Raw genomic sequence first — 18,451 nt, forward strand, 5'->3', positions numbered from 1 at the left:
TTACATTATGCAATATTAACTTAATGTAATGATCAACATTATTATCTCAACAGAACTAGTTCTGTTTGTTGTTGTTCAAGATTTTGATTGACCTTTTACACCTTAAAGTTACTAGAATAAAATGCTGTGTTTCATTGTGCAGTGAATACTTAACTGTTTCGCCAACATAAGAGTGTGTTTAGTTTGTGTTAACTGTTTTGAGAGCAGTTACCTGAGTTTGGAGAAATGTACCAAATCGATTGAGAAAAACTGTAACTCAAAAGCCCTTACTTGGAATTGTTTTATACCAACACTAACAAAGTTGTGTTAAATTAAATTCCTAATTCGGTCTTAAAAATGTAATACAACATATCTGGTAAAAAAAAACAAAAAACTATATAAACAGCAACCTCTGTGTGATCATCTCCTGAAACAGACACTCATCAAAACCAGTGTCCTGTATGAAAATCTCTCTATAAATCTTGCATGGCAGGCAACACGTGCAATATTGTGACAGCTACGGTTGAGCTAGATGCCACATTTTACATTTCGGTTAAAATATTTAAAGTTATGAAAACTACAGTTGATCCCTAAATGTGTAAATTAATATCAGGTATAGAGTGCTGTTATTAGGCTACAACCTACAGTAATGGGGTGCGTTGTAACAGTATTTTAGATAAATATGAAAATCATGCCTATATTTGCTTATTCAAATAAGCGTAGCGTTAGTTCTGGCAGGTCACGTTAGTCAAGCTCGCATCAGCTGACTATCAGCTGATCCACATCTACCTATAGGAATTCGACGCCTATCACCGTATACATATATAAGCTCCTTCAGTATTATCAGCAACTATCGCGTTTCTCAGGAGCGAATTACCCTCCTCCCTCCCCAGCTCCTCCTCTCGTCAGTCAGGATTTGGCATTCTGATTCCCTTCGAATCAGAATAAATTCTCGAATTATGTCGTACTTTAAAATCTTGAATTAATGATATCTGCAATACATTCATGTTGGTTCAGTTCTGTTTACCCCAAGGGGGGTTATTGCTGCTCTCCCTGCTCTTATCCATGCTAGGCTGCATGGATGCACAGGGAGTTCTCGCCCAGAACGGAACCATACCGCCTATCCAAATTGTATGCTAATTGTCAATCATATTTGACGGTAGTGGTCCTGACAGAAACAACCTTAATTAAAAGAAATAGGTAAGTAGCCTTTTATTCTAAAATTACTAAGTAATTTGACTATCTTATCCGTACACAATGACACAAGGACTTGTCATTCTGATGGCACTGACATGTTCATTGACACAGATATTTACTTCTGAGAGACGAACTAAGGATTATGAGCAAGAGACTGGCTTTTTGCAGGTAATCCATGGTGTTTTGCTATTTGTATGAATTGTTTTGAGAAATGCCCTTACTGTTTTGCAAATGTCGAGGATGATTCGAGAAATGGACCAAAGCGACTGAGAAAAACTGTAAAGGCCCCAAAACATCCTTTCTTAGAGTGCACTTTAAGCTTTGTAACCTTGCAGATCTTTTTCAAAAACACAACACTGACTAAAGTTGAAAAAGTGAAAAAGCATAAGAGGACCCCTTTAAAATGAGAGAATGGAACGGTCGACAAAAAAGAAAGAAATTAACCACATAGAAAATATATTGTCTGATATATTTATTCAATTAACTTTTACTATTATTAATATTATTATTATTATAAAATAGGCCTAGCGAAGCACCACCCATCGGCTCTCCCGCGAAAGTGACGTCAGAGCGCTTTGTAAGCACAAATGGAGAGTGGCCTCTGCAGGAGAAGCATCAGTAGGGGTTCAGCGAAAAATCGGCAGCTGGCAGCAGGAAGTAGCTGCCACTGGCAGCAGCCGGAAGCCCTGCCATATTAGGAGGGACCTGCTATTTCGTGACAGCCAATCAGTATCGTCCAAAGTAGTAGCAACCAATCACATTTAACTGGAAGTCAAGCGATAGCAGCCAATGGTGTCGCCGGCGAATCTTCAGTAATGGCGGCGGTATTTGGCTCGGTAAGTTCGTATATTAATTATCAGATTAAAAAATAATTGTTGCTCTGTAAGTTAGATTTGAACTTTTATGTTAGAGACAGTGTATCTGTGAGCACTTAAAGGAGCTGTATGCAAGAAATGTATTTCAATTAATAATAAAATGGCCCTGATATGTCACTAGACATTAAGAAATCATGTTCATTTCAAATACTTACATCACTGACAACAGTAGTCCGGCCAGGATATTGTCATTTAAAAAGTGAAGTTTCAGCCCTCAACTGATGTTGATGTTGTCATCTTGTGTTTTGGCCTGAAGCTCCACCCTCCACCTATCTACTAATCACGAAGTCAGTAGTGTTTCGGCATCGGGGTTGCCAGCTCTGCTCTAGTTACCACAGCTACGTAGCAGCCTACGTTCCTGCTGGATCCTACAGCCTATCTGGCAGACTTGCCGCCACCTGCTGGCAGTTTTAGTTTCACATTCAAAGTACCCTTTAATTAGAACGTTAAAATGAGAAATTAGTTCATATTTAAATATTGAATAAAAAACAACAACAACAATCTCATAGCTTTATTTATGCAATTGTAAATGCAGTGTAAATATATTAATACCAGATCTGATGCCGCTTCTGTGTCACCTCTGCACTGCAAAGATGGATTTTGATTTAAAGGTCCCATTCCATGGATTATTTTTATTATTTTATCATGTTTCCAGGGGTGCCCTTATAATGTTAGTATGTTTTTTAGATCAAAAATTGTTATAATTTAGAAATAAAAGGCATATTTCCTAGCCTGATTTCATTCCCTGGTTTGAACACTCTGTTTGAAGGGGCGTGTCTGCTGAGAGACTTCAGCGTAAACGCCCTCTGCTGTGATTGGCTGAAATGCTTGCATATGAAATATCTGGCATTACATGTGAAACTATCTGGAAAACTTTTACTATTACAGCTATTATACGTTTTTACTATTACAGCTATCGGGATTAACGAATCGTGAGAAGTTTTTTAAGTATTTAGATCTATTTCAATCACATAAAAAATTGCAGTGACGAGCATTGAGCAGATGACAGCCTGTTGATCGCGTGAAAAAAGATCTTATCATTGCAACGCAGTTTCAGCACTCACTAATGATTTCACCAATGCAAACATGAGGTATATAAATACAGTAAGAGCTTCGTTGTGCAGTGTAACAGCGTCATTGATTTCATAACGAGTTTTGGCAAGTGTCCATATTAAACTCGCGCTGTGTGATTGACAGCTTGGACGATTGGAAAGGGGTTGTTCTTTGATCGCTTTCTGTATATTAATCACAGTTTAAGTAAGATTATTTTCATCCTACTAAGAGAAACGATGTGAAGTTGATCGCTACTTCCATATTAAATCACTACTTGTACTTACCGCTTGCTGGAATATAGTTGCAATTTCCCCCTTCGTCAATATGAAACGCTGAGAGAAGCCTGCTTGATATTATCCCAGGTTAGAAAAACAGTCCGTGGTGAAAAGGACAGAGCAAACTAACAACTTCGAATTAAACTTTTGCGGTATCCGATTATAGGTAAACATCAACCGTCTGTTGACATTTCGCCATCAATACGCCTGTGTTCCTGTGGGCGGAGGTTAGTCTAAACACGGTTCTGGTGATGTCATTAATGCAGGAAGTAGAGGGGTGTAGTCCAATCGAGCCGTTTTATGTAGTCAACTTCTGTTAAATAAAATATCTCGCTTGGCATTGAACTTTGAGCTTTATCATTTTACAGATATTATTTATACTCTAACAACAACATTACACACTAACTAAAGTTTGAAACATGGGATCACGAAGAACGGGACCTTTAATGATTTAATTTGACTGTTAACAGTGGTATTATGTTATTATTCTAATCAAATTTAATTTGAATGTTAGAATTTGACATAAAAGGTGATGCATACATCTACAAATGTCCATATATAGGTGAAAATGCCCCTGGAAATAAATTTAAGGTGGCAAATATTACCCCTTAATAAAAAATAATAATTTCTGTCACTGTTGTGAACTGACCACTGCATAGAATATAAAAAATATGAATATCTTCTTCAGTCAGCTGTCAACAACAGGCCTAAACCAGCCATGGCACCCAGCACAAAAACACAATCAGTAAAATATTATCTAATGATTATAAACAAAACTTTGAAAATATCGAGACATATTTGGTCAATATTGCACACCCCTAATGCACGGTATTAATTTTGATTTCTTCGTGTCTTAAAAAGGTCTTAAAAAGCCTTAAATCTGACTTTACAAAGTGTGCAGAAACCCTGTTTAGATACATCAGTTTGTTCAAGAAGCCTACACATGGGTTTGTTCATTTATACAACAGTTTGTTCAAGTATAGGCTACATTAGTTTCCTCGAGTAGGCTACGCAATGGTTTCCTCAAGTACATATTGGTTTGTTCAAGTATATATTTGTTTGTTCTACTAAATATTCGTTTAGACACATCGGTTTGCTCAAGTATTTATTGGTTTGTTCGAGTATATATATATTTTTCTTTTCCAAGTATACATTCACATTGTTTTGTTCAAGTATATTGGTGTCTTAAGTAGGCTATTGGTGTCTTCAAGTATTGGTTTGATCATTGGTTTGATTAGTTATTGTCATGATAGGTTGCAGGAAGACACACAACGATGAAGAATCAGATTCAAAGCAGCCTTTAATGGTATCCACAGGTAACTTAACACAAAGGCAGGCGAGGAAACACAACCGTAGTGTTAACGAGACCGGACAATTCACAAATGAAACACAAGGCCTTAAATACAAGGAACAAACAAAGGGAACTAATTAGGACACAGAACAGAATGAACAGAATGACTAATCAAATACTAACCATAGAAATAACGAACTCAGGCAGGAAGGAAAACAGCAATGACATAAACCAAACTCAAGCAGAGCATAACTGTGACAGTATGCCCCCCCCCCCCGGTGCATAATCTAGCATAATAACTGACTGTTTAAAAAAATAAAAATTTTAACAACCATGGAGAGGGCTGTCATGAACCTAATTTTTCTATTCTTTGAAAGAATTTATTTAAAGGGATCATGTCACACTTTTTATAATCCAACTAAGATCCACTTATAATGTTTGTCAAGATTTTTATTGAGCTGAATGATGACATCACTGTTTTCTGTAGAGCTGCTTTACAGCTGAATGAAACTCATTACATAATTGATGAACTTTACACAATTACTGAACTGAATCAACTATGAACTGACTCCAGCTGAATAATGACACTACTGTCTTAGAGCTGAATCTTAGAGAATTGAAGTGTGTTTGTATTATTGATCCTTATCTTTTAGTTTATCACTGTAAAGCTGCTTTGAAACAATATTGTATGAAGTGCTGTATAAATAAAGATGATCGTCTTAACTTTAAATGTTTTTATTTGATTTCTGTACCTTTTTTGTATTAACAAGACATAGCTGCTTATACAAAGTAAGAGACCAATGACATATATATACACACAAATATTAAAGTACAAATAAAGGGTAGGAAAAAAACTACTATATCTATACATCTACATATTTTGCTGTGTAAAATCATACTACTATACAAACATTGCTTTTAAAACAAAGCAAATATGGCTGTGATGACTTCTTTCCTGTCTTGCAGTCTCTCATGTTTATTTGTTCATAGGGACAGTGCACATTAATAAACACAAAGGATCTTATATTAATACACACACACACAAAAGAGAGAGAGAAAAAAATCACATTCTAAAAAAAACTAAAAAAAAAGTACATGATTCCATACGAAAATCAGTCTAAACATATATAGTGCTTCATAAGAGGTAAGAAAAATAGCGACAGGAGAAAGCAAATAACTAAGAGCAATTATTACAAAGAAGAATGACTAAAATCTGAATATTAAGATACTAATGTTGACAGTGCTTAGTAAGTAAAATAACTTAAAACTTAAAAGAACCATATGTATCCATGTGAAAGATGTGTCCTATCTTTCTTTTTAATCTCCTTTTCATTTATTCAACTAGTTCCAGATTATTTTGGAATGAACTCTTGCTGGTTCAATTATCCCTATGCCTTAGCTTTTCTGAGTGTCTTTACCACCTTGTTCCTTAACATAAAATGTTGGCTATCATGACTTAACTTTGATTTATTAGTTTTTAAAGCAAGATCCGTTCTTTCATCAGTTTTAAAATATCTGAATTTATCCAGGGGACAGTATGTTTTTTATTTTTATGACTAAATTTGCAACTAAAATCTTTAGTGTGCTCTAATACTTTGGAGAATATTAGTCTGTCTTAGTCTTCACTTCTGAAGTCATCTAGTTTATGTTTTGGGATGCCATAAGAATCATATTTCATTAATCAATCACACTGTTTTAGTAACATTTTCATAAAAACTACTATTTGAACAGGGAGGACTATAAATTACAATTAATACAAAGGACATTTGTGGTGATAGAATAAGATTCAGGCCAATACATTCCAAATCCATACAGTTCGACCAAGCGATTTCATTACACTGGATACCAGTTTTCACATAGATCATAACTCCACCCCCCTTAGAACCAACTCTATTTTTCTTATGCAGTTTAAAAGCAGGCACTTCTAATGCTGCTGACGGGGAGTATACATGAAGCCATGTCTCAGATAAACAAAGAACATCTAAATTAGAGTCCAGTAAAAGATGATGAATTTATTTTCCAATGATTTCAATTCAATTCAATTCAAATTAATTTGTATAGTGCTTTTCACAATACATATTGTTTCAAAGCAGCTTCACAGAAAGTGCATTTCAGAAATGTACATCTAAAAATCCAGTTAGTTAATCATGTATTCATTTAGGGCATAACATATCGCCAGCGTCGAGTCGTCTCTTCACGGGCGTCGAGTCGTCTCTTCACGGGCGTCGCGTCGTCTCTTCACGGGCGTCGCGTCGTCTCTTCACGGGCGTCGCGTCGTCTCTTCACGGGCGTCGCGTCGTCTCTTCACGGGTGTTGCGTCGTCTCTTCACGGGTGTCGCGTCGTCTCTTCACGGGCGTCGCGTCGTCTCTTCACGGGCGTCGCGTCGTCTCTTCACGGGCGTCGCGTCGTCTCTTCACGGGCGTCGCGTCGTCTCTTCACGGGCGTCGAGTCGTCTCTTCACGGGCGTCGCGTCGTCTCTTCACGGGCGTCGAGTCGTCTCTTCACGGGCGTTGCGTCGTCTCTTCAGGGGCGTCGAGTCGTCTCTTCACGGGCGTCACGTCGTCTCTTCACGGGCGTCGCGTCGTCTCTTCACGGGCGTCGAGTCGTCTCTTCACGGGCGTCGAGTCGTCTCTTCACGGGTGTTGGGGCATCTGAAGTTTCCATGAGAGGCTGGATACAAACTGGAGCTGACGAACTCTATTTACCTCGGGACTAACGTCCCAAGATAACAACAGAAAAGTAGATGGGAAATAATTAGCATAGCTGCTGTTCATAATATTAATGCATTCGATCTGATTCAACTGTAGTATAAAAGGTAAGTATTATGTGAATGCTTGGCTAAAGAGATGCGTCTTTAATCTAGTTTTAAACTGGGACAGCGAGTCTGAGCCTCGAACAATATCAGGAAGGCCATTCCAGAGTTTAGGAGCTAAATGTGAAAACGCCCTCCCTCCTTTAGTGGACTTAGATATCCTAGGAATGACCAGAAGCCTCGAATTTAGTGATCTTAAACAGCGCAATGGATTGTAGGGCGATAGAAGTTCCGTTAAATACCCAGGAGCTAAACCATTTAGGGCTTTATAGGTCAGTAGTAATACTTTGTAATTGATACGGAACTTAATAGGTGTAGAGATGATAGAATTGGTGTTATATGATCATATTTTCTTGACCTAGTAAGAACTCTAGCAGCTGCATTTTGGACTAACTGTAGCTTGTTTATTGAGGATGCAGGACAACCAGCTAATAAAGCATTACAGTAATCTAGTCTCGAGGTCATGAATGCATGAACTAACTTTTCTGCATCAGAAACAGATAGCATGTTACGTAGCTTAGCAATGTTTCTAAGGTGGAAAAAGGCTGTTCTTGTAACATGAAATATGATTTTCGAAAGACAAGTTGCGGTCTAGTATAACACCCAGGTCATTTACTGTAGTGGATAAAGTAAGGAACTTGACCTGGCAGCGGAGGGCACATCATCTCTTGGAGGCGGTCGGAGCTCCACTCGACGCTGTACATCCCTCTGCTGCTGAGGCTCAACTCTCCACACGACCGCCTGGACGGACATCCATCATCTGGGCTCTGCTGGCTGCCGATCTGCCTCTTCCTCTTCCCGTAAGCCTGACCTGTGAACACAGAGAAAGAAAACTCAGAAGACAGAGGAGCTAAATCATCAGAACTGAGACTCCAAACCTCCAGACCAGCCGTCTGAGTGGAAGCAGCTCCTCTGGATCTGGAGAGGCCTGAGGCTGGAATATTTCAGACATCACATAGTTAGTTATGTTTTGATAATAATCAATGATCAATGTCAGTGGTCAATTACAAATTGTTACAATAGTTACTCATAATCGAATTCATAATCGCGTCGCTATATCAACTAAAATTCGAATCATCATCGCACGCACATCTGAAGTCGGCATCAATTAATCTACTTGTACTTGCAAAACACCCCGATGTACATGCGAAAATGTCATCATTCAAAACAAATAAAACTATCCGGACATAAATACAAAAGATGGAGTATTTGCATGCTGATGATGACTATAGTGACGTTTAAAGCCCGACACGCGCGCTTTGACTCAGATAAACAAAGAACATCTAAATTAGAGTCCAGTGAAAGATGATGAATTTATTTTCAAATGATCACCTAAGAGACCCTTTGGCTTACCTTTATTCCCTGTCCGAAAGATCCTCCATGTTGAGTGACTCTGAGCTAAAGAACTCCACCAAGGTCAGCAACTTGACGGCTGGGTGATCTGGCTCAGGCTCTGGGTCCAGATCTGCTGGAGGGACGAAAGGCTCCACAACATCCACAGCACTACTGTGACAACAGCAGCCGAAGTGTTGTTTCATAGCCTTCCACACTCTCATGAGGAAAGAACGAATTCCTTTCCTCTTCCGACGTTCTGTAGGTTTTTCTGAAATCACACAATTGAAAAGACATCTATTAGAAACATCTCTGACCTCAAATTAAACAGTGACACAATGACACTTATATTTACTGTTCAATTATTATCTGTAATGTTACAAATCAAGTAATGCAAATATATTATACGACGGCCCTGCTTCTGCTTAATGCCTGCATAAATGCCCCAAAGTCTTATTTCACAATATTAAGCATTGACATCCAGTAAACATCCTTTTAAACATGTTTTTTCTCGGTTATACAAATGTTCAGGGAACATTCTGTTTTATAATTTTGCAAACATTATGGGATGGTTACTGTTAGGATCCTGAGATATTTTGTGTGTTTGTATCAATTGTCCTTGTGTGTGGGTGTGTCTTGCTCGCTCTCTCTCTCTGTGTGTACACAAGTTTGTGTTTCAGATGGGCGTTACCTCTGGTAATCTGTGGAGGACTGTGATTGGACCAGCTACGCACCTGACCTGGATATAAGGACCGGCCCTGACACACCATGGTTGCCTTTGAGCCTCGTTGACTTTGTGCTTTGCGTTTGTACCATTGATTGTGCTTCTCTTCAACTTTGTTCGTTCCACCATTATTTTATTGAGTAAGAGTGTCGTGCCAGAGAGATAGTGTTTAGTGAAACTGTGATTGAAGTGTCATGCCAAAGAGATAGTGTTTAGTGAAACTGAGTGTTTGTTAAATGTAACTACTTCTGGTTTTCTCCTATATCTGACTATTGCCTGTTTGACCACTCCTTGGATTCCGATTCTAACTTGTCAACCTGATACTTTTTAAAATAAGCGTGTAAATGTTCTTGTATAAACATTGTTACCAGATTAAGGGATGTAGGGGGTTAGACGCCATTTTATTTGTATTGCTTTTTCACTTTGTTTATGGGTAAGGGAGTTAGGTAAGTTGAATTGTATTTTCATTTCTTTCTTTTGTTTAAGGTCATTTAGATCCTAAAAAAAGATTGTTTTGTTTGTTATTTTGGCCTTGTCTGCCCCTGACGCTAACCCTTCCTGGTCAATAAAAATCATGTTACACGTCATCTCTCTGGTAGTGTGACTCTCTTCCTTTTCCTGTTGCGGCTGACCCCTAGCGGTCGTAACAGAAATTGGGGGCTCGTCTTAAAAATAATTTTATTGCAAAACCAATTGGAGTTTCGTCACTGCGTGTTAGAGAAAAAAAAAAAAAAAAAAAAAAACTCATGAAATTTGCTTTGTATATTGTTGCTTGGCTAGTGGTTTTCACTTTGAGGGGGAGGGAATTTGGAATGTCTTTAAAGTTTGCACTAGAAAAATTTGCGATTCAGCCTACGTCTGAACAGTTAGATATTTGCCGTAAAAATGATCTGTTCACGATTGCGGATTTTTATCAAATCACAGTTCCTCGTGGTGCAGTTAAACAGGAGATTAAGGAGGTAATTCATAAACATTTGATGGAGCGCGGAGTTTTGCCAGAGCGGAGTGAGTCGGCGGGTGTTGCATTTCAGTTGCCGGTTTTCGCAGGTGAGGGTGAGCAACCCAAACCTGAGGAGCTGGCCAGCATAGATCCTGTCGATCTAACTTCTCCGCGGGATCCTTTACTGGCGATCAGATTGAAAGAGTTAGAGGTGGAGCTGGGCAGACAGCGTTATGAGAGTCAGCTGTTGCATGTACGCACAGTTGAGCTTGAAACCAAGCGAGATATCAAGCTCAAGGAGCTGGAGCTGGAGCTCAAAACTAAATCACCTGTTCACCCCTCAGCTGTTGATGCGCTTGGCATGAACGTGAATCTACCGTCACCCATGATTGCTTCCACTCCGAGTCCTATTCCTGCACCTCGACGCAACCCACAAGTAAGTCAACCTGAATTTGATATTAGTCGTCAAATATCACTAGTCCCACTTTTTCGAGAGACCGAGGTTGACACTTATTTCACCGTATTTGAGAGAATCGCCAGCACGTTGAAATGGCCGCGGAATGTTTGGCCGCTGTTGTTACAATGTAAACTCGTGGGTAAAGCCCAAGAAGTCTGTTCAGCGTTAACGCTTGAACAGAGCTTGGACTATGAAGTAATGAAAAACGCCGTTTTGCGTGCGTATGAATTAGTCCCCGAAGCATATCGGCAAAAGTTCCGTAATCATGTGAAAACCCCTAGTCAAACATATGTTGAGTTTGCTAGAGACAAAGCAAGTTTGTTTGAGAAGTGGTGCGCCGCAAACAAAATAGTCACGTTTGAGCAGCTTAAAGAACTAATACTTTTGGAGGAGTTTAAGAATTGTTTACCCGAGAAAATCGTGGTTTACTTAAATGAGCAGAAAGTGTCCTCTCTTTCTGCTGCTGCAGTTTTTTCAGATGAGTTTGTACTTACGCACAGAGTAGTGTTTTCACCCACAAAACGTAATTTCCCTGATTGTGTTCGCAGTTCTAAGGATGCCTCTGTGGTTCCTAAGAATGTTTTGAGGGCAGACTTCACTGAAAACCGTGAATGTTTTTACTGTCATGAGGTGGGACATCTCATTTCCGCCTGCCCTGTTCTGAAACGTAAAGCTGGCAAGAAAGCTAACACTTCCAAAAGCGTTGCGTTAGTTGAGCGACCTATCTTTTCCCCTGAGCCGGTATCTCTGGATACAGCCGCTGAATCTGCTTTTAAGCCGTTCATTTTTGATGGTGTTGTGTCGTTTAACGAAGCAGACTCGGAAACAAAACGTGTTTGCATGCTCCGTGATACTGGCGCCGCGCAATCCTTTATTTTAGAGAGTGTGTTGCCATTTTCTGAACATTCAAACTGCGGTTCCAGTGTGCTAGTGCAAGGCATTGATCTCACTGTAGTTAAAGTTCCTTTGCACAATGTTTATTTACGCTCTGGGATTATTTCAGGGAACGTTAAACTGGCAGTTCGGGCTGAATTACCGGTTAAAGGTGTATCGCTCATTCTAGGAAACGATCTGGCAGGTGATAAAGTTTTCTGTTTGCCAGAAGTGATAGACGTTCCTGATGCGCACAATGAAGATGCATTGCATAAAGAATTTCCCGATGTATTTAGTACGTGTGTAGTGACTCGAGCTCAAGCTCATAAATTTAAAGACTCTGTGGATCTGTCAAAAACCTTTTTGTGTGCTGATAATTGTGGTGAGACAGAGGAAAAAGTTGATGCAGTTGAGTTAAAAATGTGTGCACTTCCCAATGTTGACTTCCCATTTGGAAAAAACATGTTAATTGAGGCACAACGTGCCGATCAAACTCTGTGTCACTGTGTTGCAGCTGTTGTTGAGCCGAGCGTTTTGCCAGAGTGTCCAGTGGGTTACTACTTTGAAGACGGCGTTCTCATGCGTAAGTGGTCTCCAGGTCATGTTAAGGATGACTGGGGCACTGTTGTTCAAGTTGTCATTCCAAAACCCTACCGAGAACAAGTGTTGAGTGTGGCACATGACCATGAGCTTTCTGGTCATGTAGGAGTTCGAAAAACGTATGATAATCTGTTGAAACATTTCTTTTGGCCTTCCATGAAATCAGACGTTTCTAAATTCTGTAAATCTTGTCATGCGTGTCAGTTATCCGGTAAACCCAATCAAGTCATTCCTCCAGCCCCATTGAGGCCGATACCCGTGCTTGGCGAACCATTCGAGCGTATATTGATTGATTGTGTTGGGCCACTACCCAAAACAAAATCTGGAAATTCCTACTTGTTGACATTAATGTGTACATCGACCAGGTATCCTGAAGCGATACCACTACGCTCTCTTAAAGCTCATGGAGTTGTCAAAGCAATCGTTAAATTCTGCACCACTTTTGGAGTACCGAAATACATTCAGTCCGATCAAGGAACCAATTTTATGTCTAAAGTGTTCACCAAAGTAATAAAAAAATTAAACATCAAACATCAGGTATCTAGCGCCTATCATCCTCAGTCACAGGGGGCAATCGAAAGATTTCATCAAACTCTCAAGTCCATGCTCCGAACTTTCTGCGTTGATCAACAGAAAGAATGGGATGAGGAAATCCCACTATTGTTGTTCGCAATTCGTACCACGACTCAAGCTTCTCTCGGATTCAGTCCTGCTGAATTGATCTTTGGGCACACCGTGCGTGGACCCTTGAAAATTTTGCAGGAGCAGATCCTTTCTTCCAATCGTCCGTCTCCAACAACGAACGTCCTAGATTATATTAGCTCATTCCGTGAGCGACTTCATAAAGTGTGGAAGCTGGCAAAACGCTCTCTTGATTCTGCCCAAGACCAAATGAAAACTCGATACGATCAAAAAGCTGTACAGCGCTCATTCCAAATTGGAGAGAAAGTTCTTGTTTTACTTCCTGTGCCTGGTTCGGCACTTAAAGCTAAATTTACTGGACCTTATGATATTAAAGAGAAACTGAGTGTCACTGATTATGTTGTTGACACCCCAAATCGTAAGAAAAAGTCACGCGTCTGTCATATCAATATGCTGAAGGCATATGTGTCGCGCTCTAACTCTGAGAATAAGATCCCTGTTGTCACTGTTGCTCCAGTAAATGTATCACCCTCAGAATATTCACCAGAAATTGATGGTTTGAAGATGAACAGTGCTGCGTTCTCAACCGCTCGGTTGTCCAATTCAGAAACTCTATTAAACTTTGCAACAAAATTGTCGCACTTGTCCATATCTGCCCAGGCTGATATCCTAGATTTGGTAAAGACGTATCCGACTTTGTTCAGTGACTCGCCTACAACTACACACGTGCTAAAACATGACATTGATGTTGGTTCACATGCGCCCGTTAAACAAAGTGCTTATCGAGTAAATCCACTTAAGAAAGAACTGATGAAGCAAGAAACTCAGTATTTACTTAAACACAACTTGGCAGCCCCTAGTTCTAGTCCATGGTGTTCACCATGTCTTCTCGTCCCCAAGCCGGATGGTACTTCAAGGTTCTGTACAGATTACAGAAAAGTTAATGCGTTAACTAAGGCTGACTCCTTTCCACTTCCGCGAATGGAAGATTGTGTAGATCGTGTGGGTAATGCCAAATTTGTGACTAAACTCGACCTGCTAAAAGGTTATTGGCAGGTGCCGCTCACAGAGCGAGCGTCTGAAATTTCTGCCTTCGCCACCCCTGAAGCATTTCTACAATATCGGGTCATGCCTTTTGGCCTTCGAAATGCTGGAGCCACCTTTCAGCGGTTAATGTCTATTGTGTTATCCAACATATCTAATTGTGAGGTTTATTTAGATGATGTTGTGTGTCATGCTAGCACTTGGGAAGAACATCTTAAAATTTTAGAGGAAGTCTTCAAACGTCTTAGAGATGCTAATCTTACCTTAAATCTAGCAAAATGCGAATTCGGTTGTGCTACGGTCACATATTTGGGTAAGGAGGTCGGTAGTGGTCAGATTTGTCCTTTGAGCTCAAAGATTCAAGCTGTTCTTGATTTTCCCATCCCGAAAAATAGAAGAGATCTCCGTCGATTTCTCGGAATGACGGGTTATTATCGTTGCTTTTGTAAGAACTTCTCATCTGTAGCCTATCCTCTTACGGAATTACTGCGTAAAGCAGTCTCTTTCAAGTGGACTTCAGAGTGTCAATCCGCTTTTGAAGCGTTAAAAACTCTGCTCTGTAGTTCTCCTGTACTTGTTGCCCCCCGTTTTGAAAAACCGTTCCTGATAGAAGTTGATGCTAGTGGTTCTGGTGTCGGTGCGGTTTTATTGCAGACCGGTGAAGATTATTTGAATCATCCGATCAGTTTCTTTTCGAAAAAGTTTCTCAAACATCAAATGAACTACAGTACGATAGAGAAAGAGGCCCTTGCATTAATTCTCGCCTTGCAACACTTTGAAGTGTATATTGGTTCGAGTGTACAACCTGTTACCATTTTCACTGATCATAATCCTCTTACGTTTCTCCAACAAATGTCTAATAGCAATCATCGGTTAATGCGATGGTCTCTGATTTGTCAGAGCTACAATATGAAAATTTGTCATAAAAAAGGTATCGAAAATGTCATTGCTGACTCACTGTCCCGTGTCAACCAGTAAAACAGAATGTTTTATTTTATGGATGGGGGTGTTAGGATCCTGAGATATTTTGTGTGTTTGTATCAATTGTCCTTGTGTGTGGGTGTGTCTTGCTCGCTCTCTCTCTCTGTGTGTACACAAGTTTGTGTTTCAGATGGGCGTTACCTCTGGTAATCTGTGGAGGACTGTGATTGGACCAGCTACGCACCTGACCTGGATATAAGGACCGGCCCTGACACACCATGGTTGCCTTTGAGCCTCGTTGACTTTGTGCTTTGCGTTTGTACCATTGATTGTGCTTCTCTTCAACTTTGTTCGTTCCACCATTATTTTATTGAGTAAGAGTGTCGTGCCAGAGAGATAGTGTTTAGTGAAACTGTGATTGAAGTGTCATGCCAAAGAGATAGTGTTTAGTGAAACTGAGTGTTTGTTAAATGTAACTACTTCTGGTTTTCTCCTATATCTGACTATTGCCTGTTTGACCACTCCTTGGATTCCGATTCTAACTTGTCAACCTGATACTTTTTAAAATAAGCGTGTAAATGTTCTTGTATAAACATTGTTACCAGATTAAGGGATGTAGGGGGTTAGACGCCATTTTATTTGTATTGCTTTTTCACTTTGTTTATGGGTAAGGGAGTTAGGTAAGTTGAATTGTATTTTCATTTCTTTCTTTTGTTTAAGGTCATTTAGATCCTAAAAAAAGATTGTTTTGTTTGTTATTTTGGCCTTGTCTGCCCCTGACGCTAACCCTTCCTGGTCAATAAAAATCATGTTACACGTCATCTCTCTGGTAGTGTGACTCTCTTCCTTTTCCTGTTGCGGCTGACCCCTAGCGGTCGTAACATTACTTTTGAATGTTCTGTCAATGTTCTGAAAAATATGTTAGACAATGTCCGACTAAAATATTTTGGAAATCATTTCGGAAAGAAAATTTCAGCTAAATTTTGCTGAGCAACGGTAAATATGACTAGACCTTAACCTGTTAAAAGCTTGAAGCAGTCTTATGCACGAAATCTCTATCCGTACACTTTACACGCCCCAGCCTTATTTCAATCTCACCTGTTGAGTTCTTGTTCGCAGGAGAAGCCTCCACGGCACCCTGAGCTGTTCGGCGAGTCCAGGTCACTGTTGGCTCCACAGGAACTTGACCTGACAGTGGAGGGCACATCATCTCTTGGAGGCGGTCGGAGCTCCACTCGACGCTGTACGTCCCTCCATCTGGGCTCTCCTGGCTGCCGCTCTGCCTCTCCCCGTAAGCCTGACCTGTGAACACAGAGACAGAAAACTCAGAAGGCAGAGGAGCGAAATCATCAGAACAGAAACTACAAACCTCCAGATCATCCATCTGGGTGGAAGCAGCTCCTCCGGATCTGGAGTGGCCTGAGGCTGCAATATTTCAGACATCACATAGTTAGTTATGTTTTGATAATAATCAATGATCAATGTCAGTGGTCAATTACAAATTGTTACAATTGTTACTCAAATTGAAAGGTTTATTTCACATGCAAGGAATCAAATACATGTGATCACTTAGCTGGGAAAATTGGCGGATCAAATGGGTTAACGTTACCTCGCACAAGTTTCTGCACATTAATTTAGTCCATCATCATACCATAAGTGGGGACGTTCTGGGAACATCACATTTCTAAATAAAACATGGTCCCCTAAACATTCCGATAACGTCCTGAATGAGCCGTCGCATAGACTGTGCGAACTGTGCAACCGCACAGGACCTCGCGCCACTAGGGGGCCTCGCAATCCTGCTGTTTTTTTAGTTTTTTTTACCACTTTTTAAAACATCTCGCTGCACGAATGTAACAATTCTACAAATAAATAAAACATCTCCAGTTAACTGGCCAGTTAACTATTTTTTAAATAAGAGACGATCTAGCGCTGATATGTGTTTTTTATCAAGTGATCAAAGTGCTCCTTGCAGCTGCGATCAGTGGCGCGGATACAGTGTTTTCTCGTGTGGCTTGCGCACACGCCGCACTGTCTTCCTTTGGACGCGCGCTTCAATCCGTTGCGGATACTCTAACATAATGCACACAAATGTGTCCCTGCTTGATATACAACCACTGATGAACATAATCGGTTTTGATAATTTTTTTTGTTTTAAAACTAACGTTATACGAGAAAAATTAAATTAAAATATATACGAGCACAGATTCGAACCCAGAACCTCTGACACTCTTAGTGAAAGTTCTACCACTGGACCATTAAGATATACGTTAGTTAAGTAGGCGGATCTATGTATGTATTCGGACAAATTCTCGAGCTGACTTTATGTAAAGGACTCGTTGCACAGTTGATTTTTTTCCCTTTGAAATAAATAGCAAAAAGTCATAGCTGAGACTATGTGCATGAATCATGATTATGCTGTATTATTCTATTTGATAAAAACGTATTGCAGCGAGATTATGCGTGCAATAGAACTAGAACAGCTACGTCCGTGTGACTGTTATTCATGCGCAATTGAGCATCCACATCAAAGAGCAGGGCCTCGCATTTCAAGTTCACACAGGGCCTCGCACCCCACCTGCGACGGCGCTGCCTACAATATCACATCAGCAAGAGTGCCGTTTTCCGTGCACAACTGCAAATGTGATATTTATTTTATATAACAGTTAAATTAACAATAAATGAACATTGTGAGTTATTGAACGAATCAATTTAATATGTTAGACAAACGTCAGACTAAAATATTTTGGAAATCATCTCGGAAAGAAAATTTCAGCTAAATTTTGCTGAGCAACGGTAAATATGACTAGACCTTAACCTGTTAAAAGCTTGAAGCAGTCTTATGCACGAAATCTGCATCCGTACACTTTACACGCCCCAGCCTTATTTCAATCTCACCTGTTGAGTTCTTGTTCGCAGGAGAAGCCTCCACGGCACCCTGAGCTGTTCGGCGAGTCGAGGTCACTGTTGGCTCCACAGGAACTTGACCTGGCAGCGGAGGGCACATCATCTCTTGGAGGCGGTCGGAGCTCCACTCGACGCTGTACGTCCCTCCATCTGGGCTCTCCTGGCTGCCGCTCTGCCTCTCCCCGTAAGCCTGACCTGTGCACACAGAGACATCATCAAAACAAACAAAATCACCAGAACAGAAACTACAAACCTCCAGATCATCCGTCTGAGTGGAAGCAGCTCCTCCGGATCTGGAGCGGCCTGAAGCTGCAATATTTCAGACATCACATAGTTAGTTATGTTTTGATAATAATCAATGATCAATATCAGTGGTGTTGTATATGGGGAAAGTTATCTCTGTCATATTAGAATTGTTCCCTAGGTGGCAGTATTAGTTCACTTAAAACAGAATGTGGTACATAGCAGAGCTAGAGTCTTAGCTAGCTGTGTCGAGGGACGGACATGTTATGGATTGCATCCAAGTGT

General features: G+C 40.2%; 3 protein-coding genes across 3 annotated transcripts in view; all 3 read right to left on the reverse strand.

The window, feature by feature from the left end:
• The window catches only part of LOC309509684 (uncharacterized protein), a 45,687-nt gene extending 27,563 nt beyond the window's left edge, over positions 1 to 18,124 (reverse strand). The window contains exons 1-3 of the mRNA XM_082184475.1: positions 17,915 to 18,124; positions 16,115 to 16,441; positions 8,837 to 9,086 (exon numbers count right to left, since the gene is read on the reverse strand). Of these exons, the coding sequence (XP_082040601.1) occupies positions 8,839 to 9,086; positions 16,115 to 16,441; positions 17,915 to 18,026 (687 nt within the window). The 5' untranslated portion in view covers positions 18,027 to 18,124 and the 3' untranslated portion in view covers positions 8,837 to 8,838. The remainder of the gene's footprint in view (positions 1 to 8,836; positions 9,087 to 16,114; positions 16,442 to 17,914) is intronic.
• Positions 1 to 18,451, reverse strand: part of LOC309508814 (uncharacterized protein) — a gene marked incomplete at its 3' end in the record, with an annotated part of 54,367 nt that overhangs the window by 30,327 nt on the left and 5,589 nt on the right. The window contains exons 2-3 of the mRNA XM_082183284.1: positions 18,177 to 18,232; positions 8,127 to 8,361 (exon numbers count right to left, since the gene is read on the reverse strand). Of these exons, the coding sequence (XP_082039410.1) occupies positions 8,127 to 8,361; positions 18,177 to 18,232 (291 nt within the window). The remainder of the gene's footprint in view (positions 1 to 8,126; positions 8,362 to 18,176; positions 18,233 to 18,451) is intronic.
• Positions 1 to 18,451, reverse strand: part of LOC309509694 (uncharacterized protein) — a 58,069-nt gene that overhangs the window by 22,551 nt on the left and 17,067 nt on the right. The gene's annotated exons all lie outside the window — the stretch shown is intronic.

Source organism: Leuciscus leuciscus (assembly GCF_965113295.1).
Source record: "Leuciscus leuciscus genome assembly, chromosome: 11".
NCBI classification, from domain to species: domain Eukaryota; kingdom Metazoa; phylum Chordata; class Actinopteri; order Cypriniformes; family Leuciscidae; genus Leuciscus; species Leuciscus leuciscus.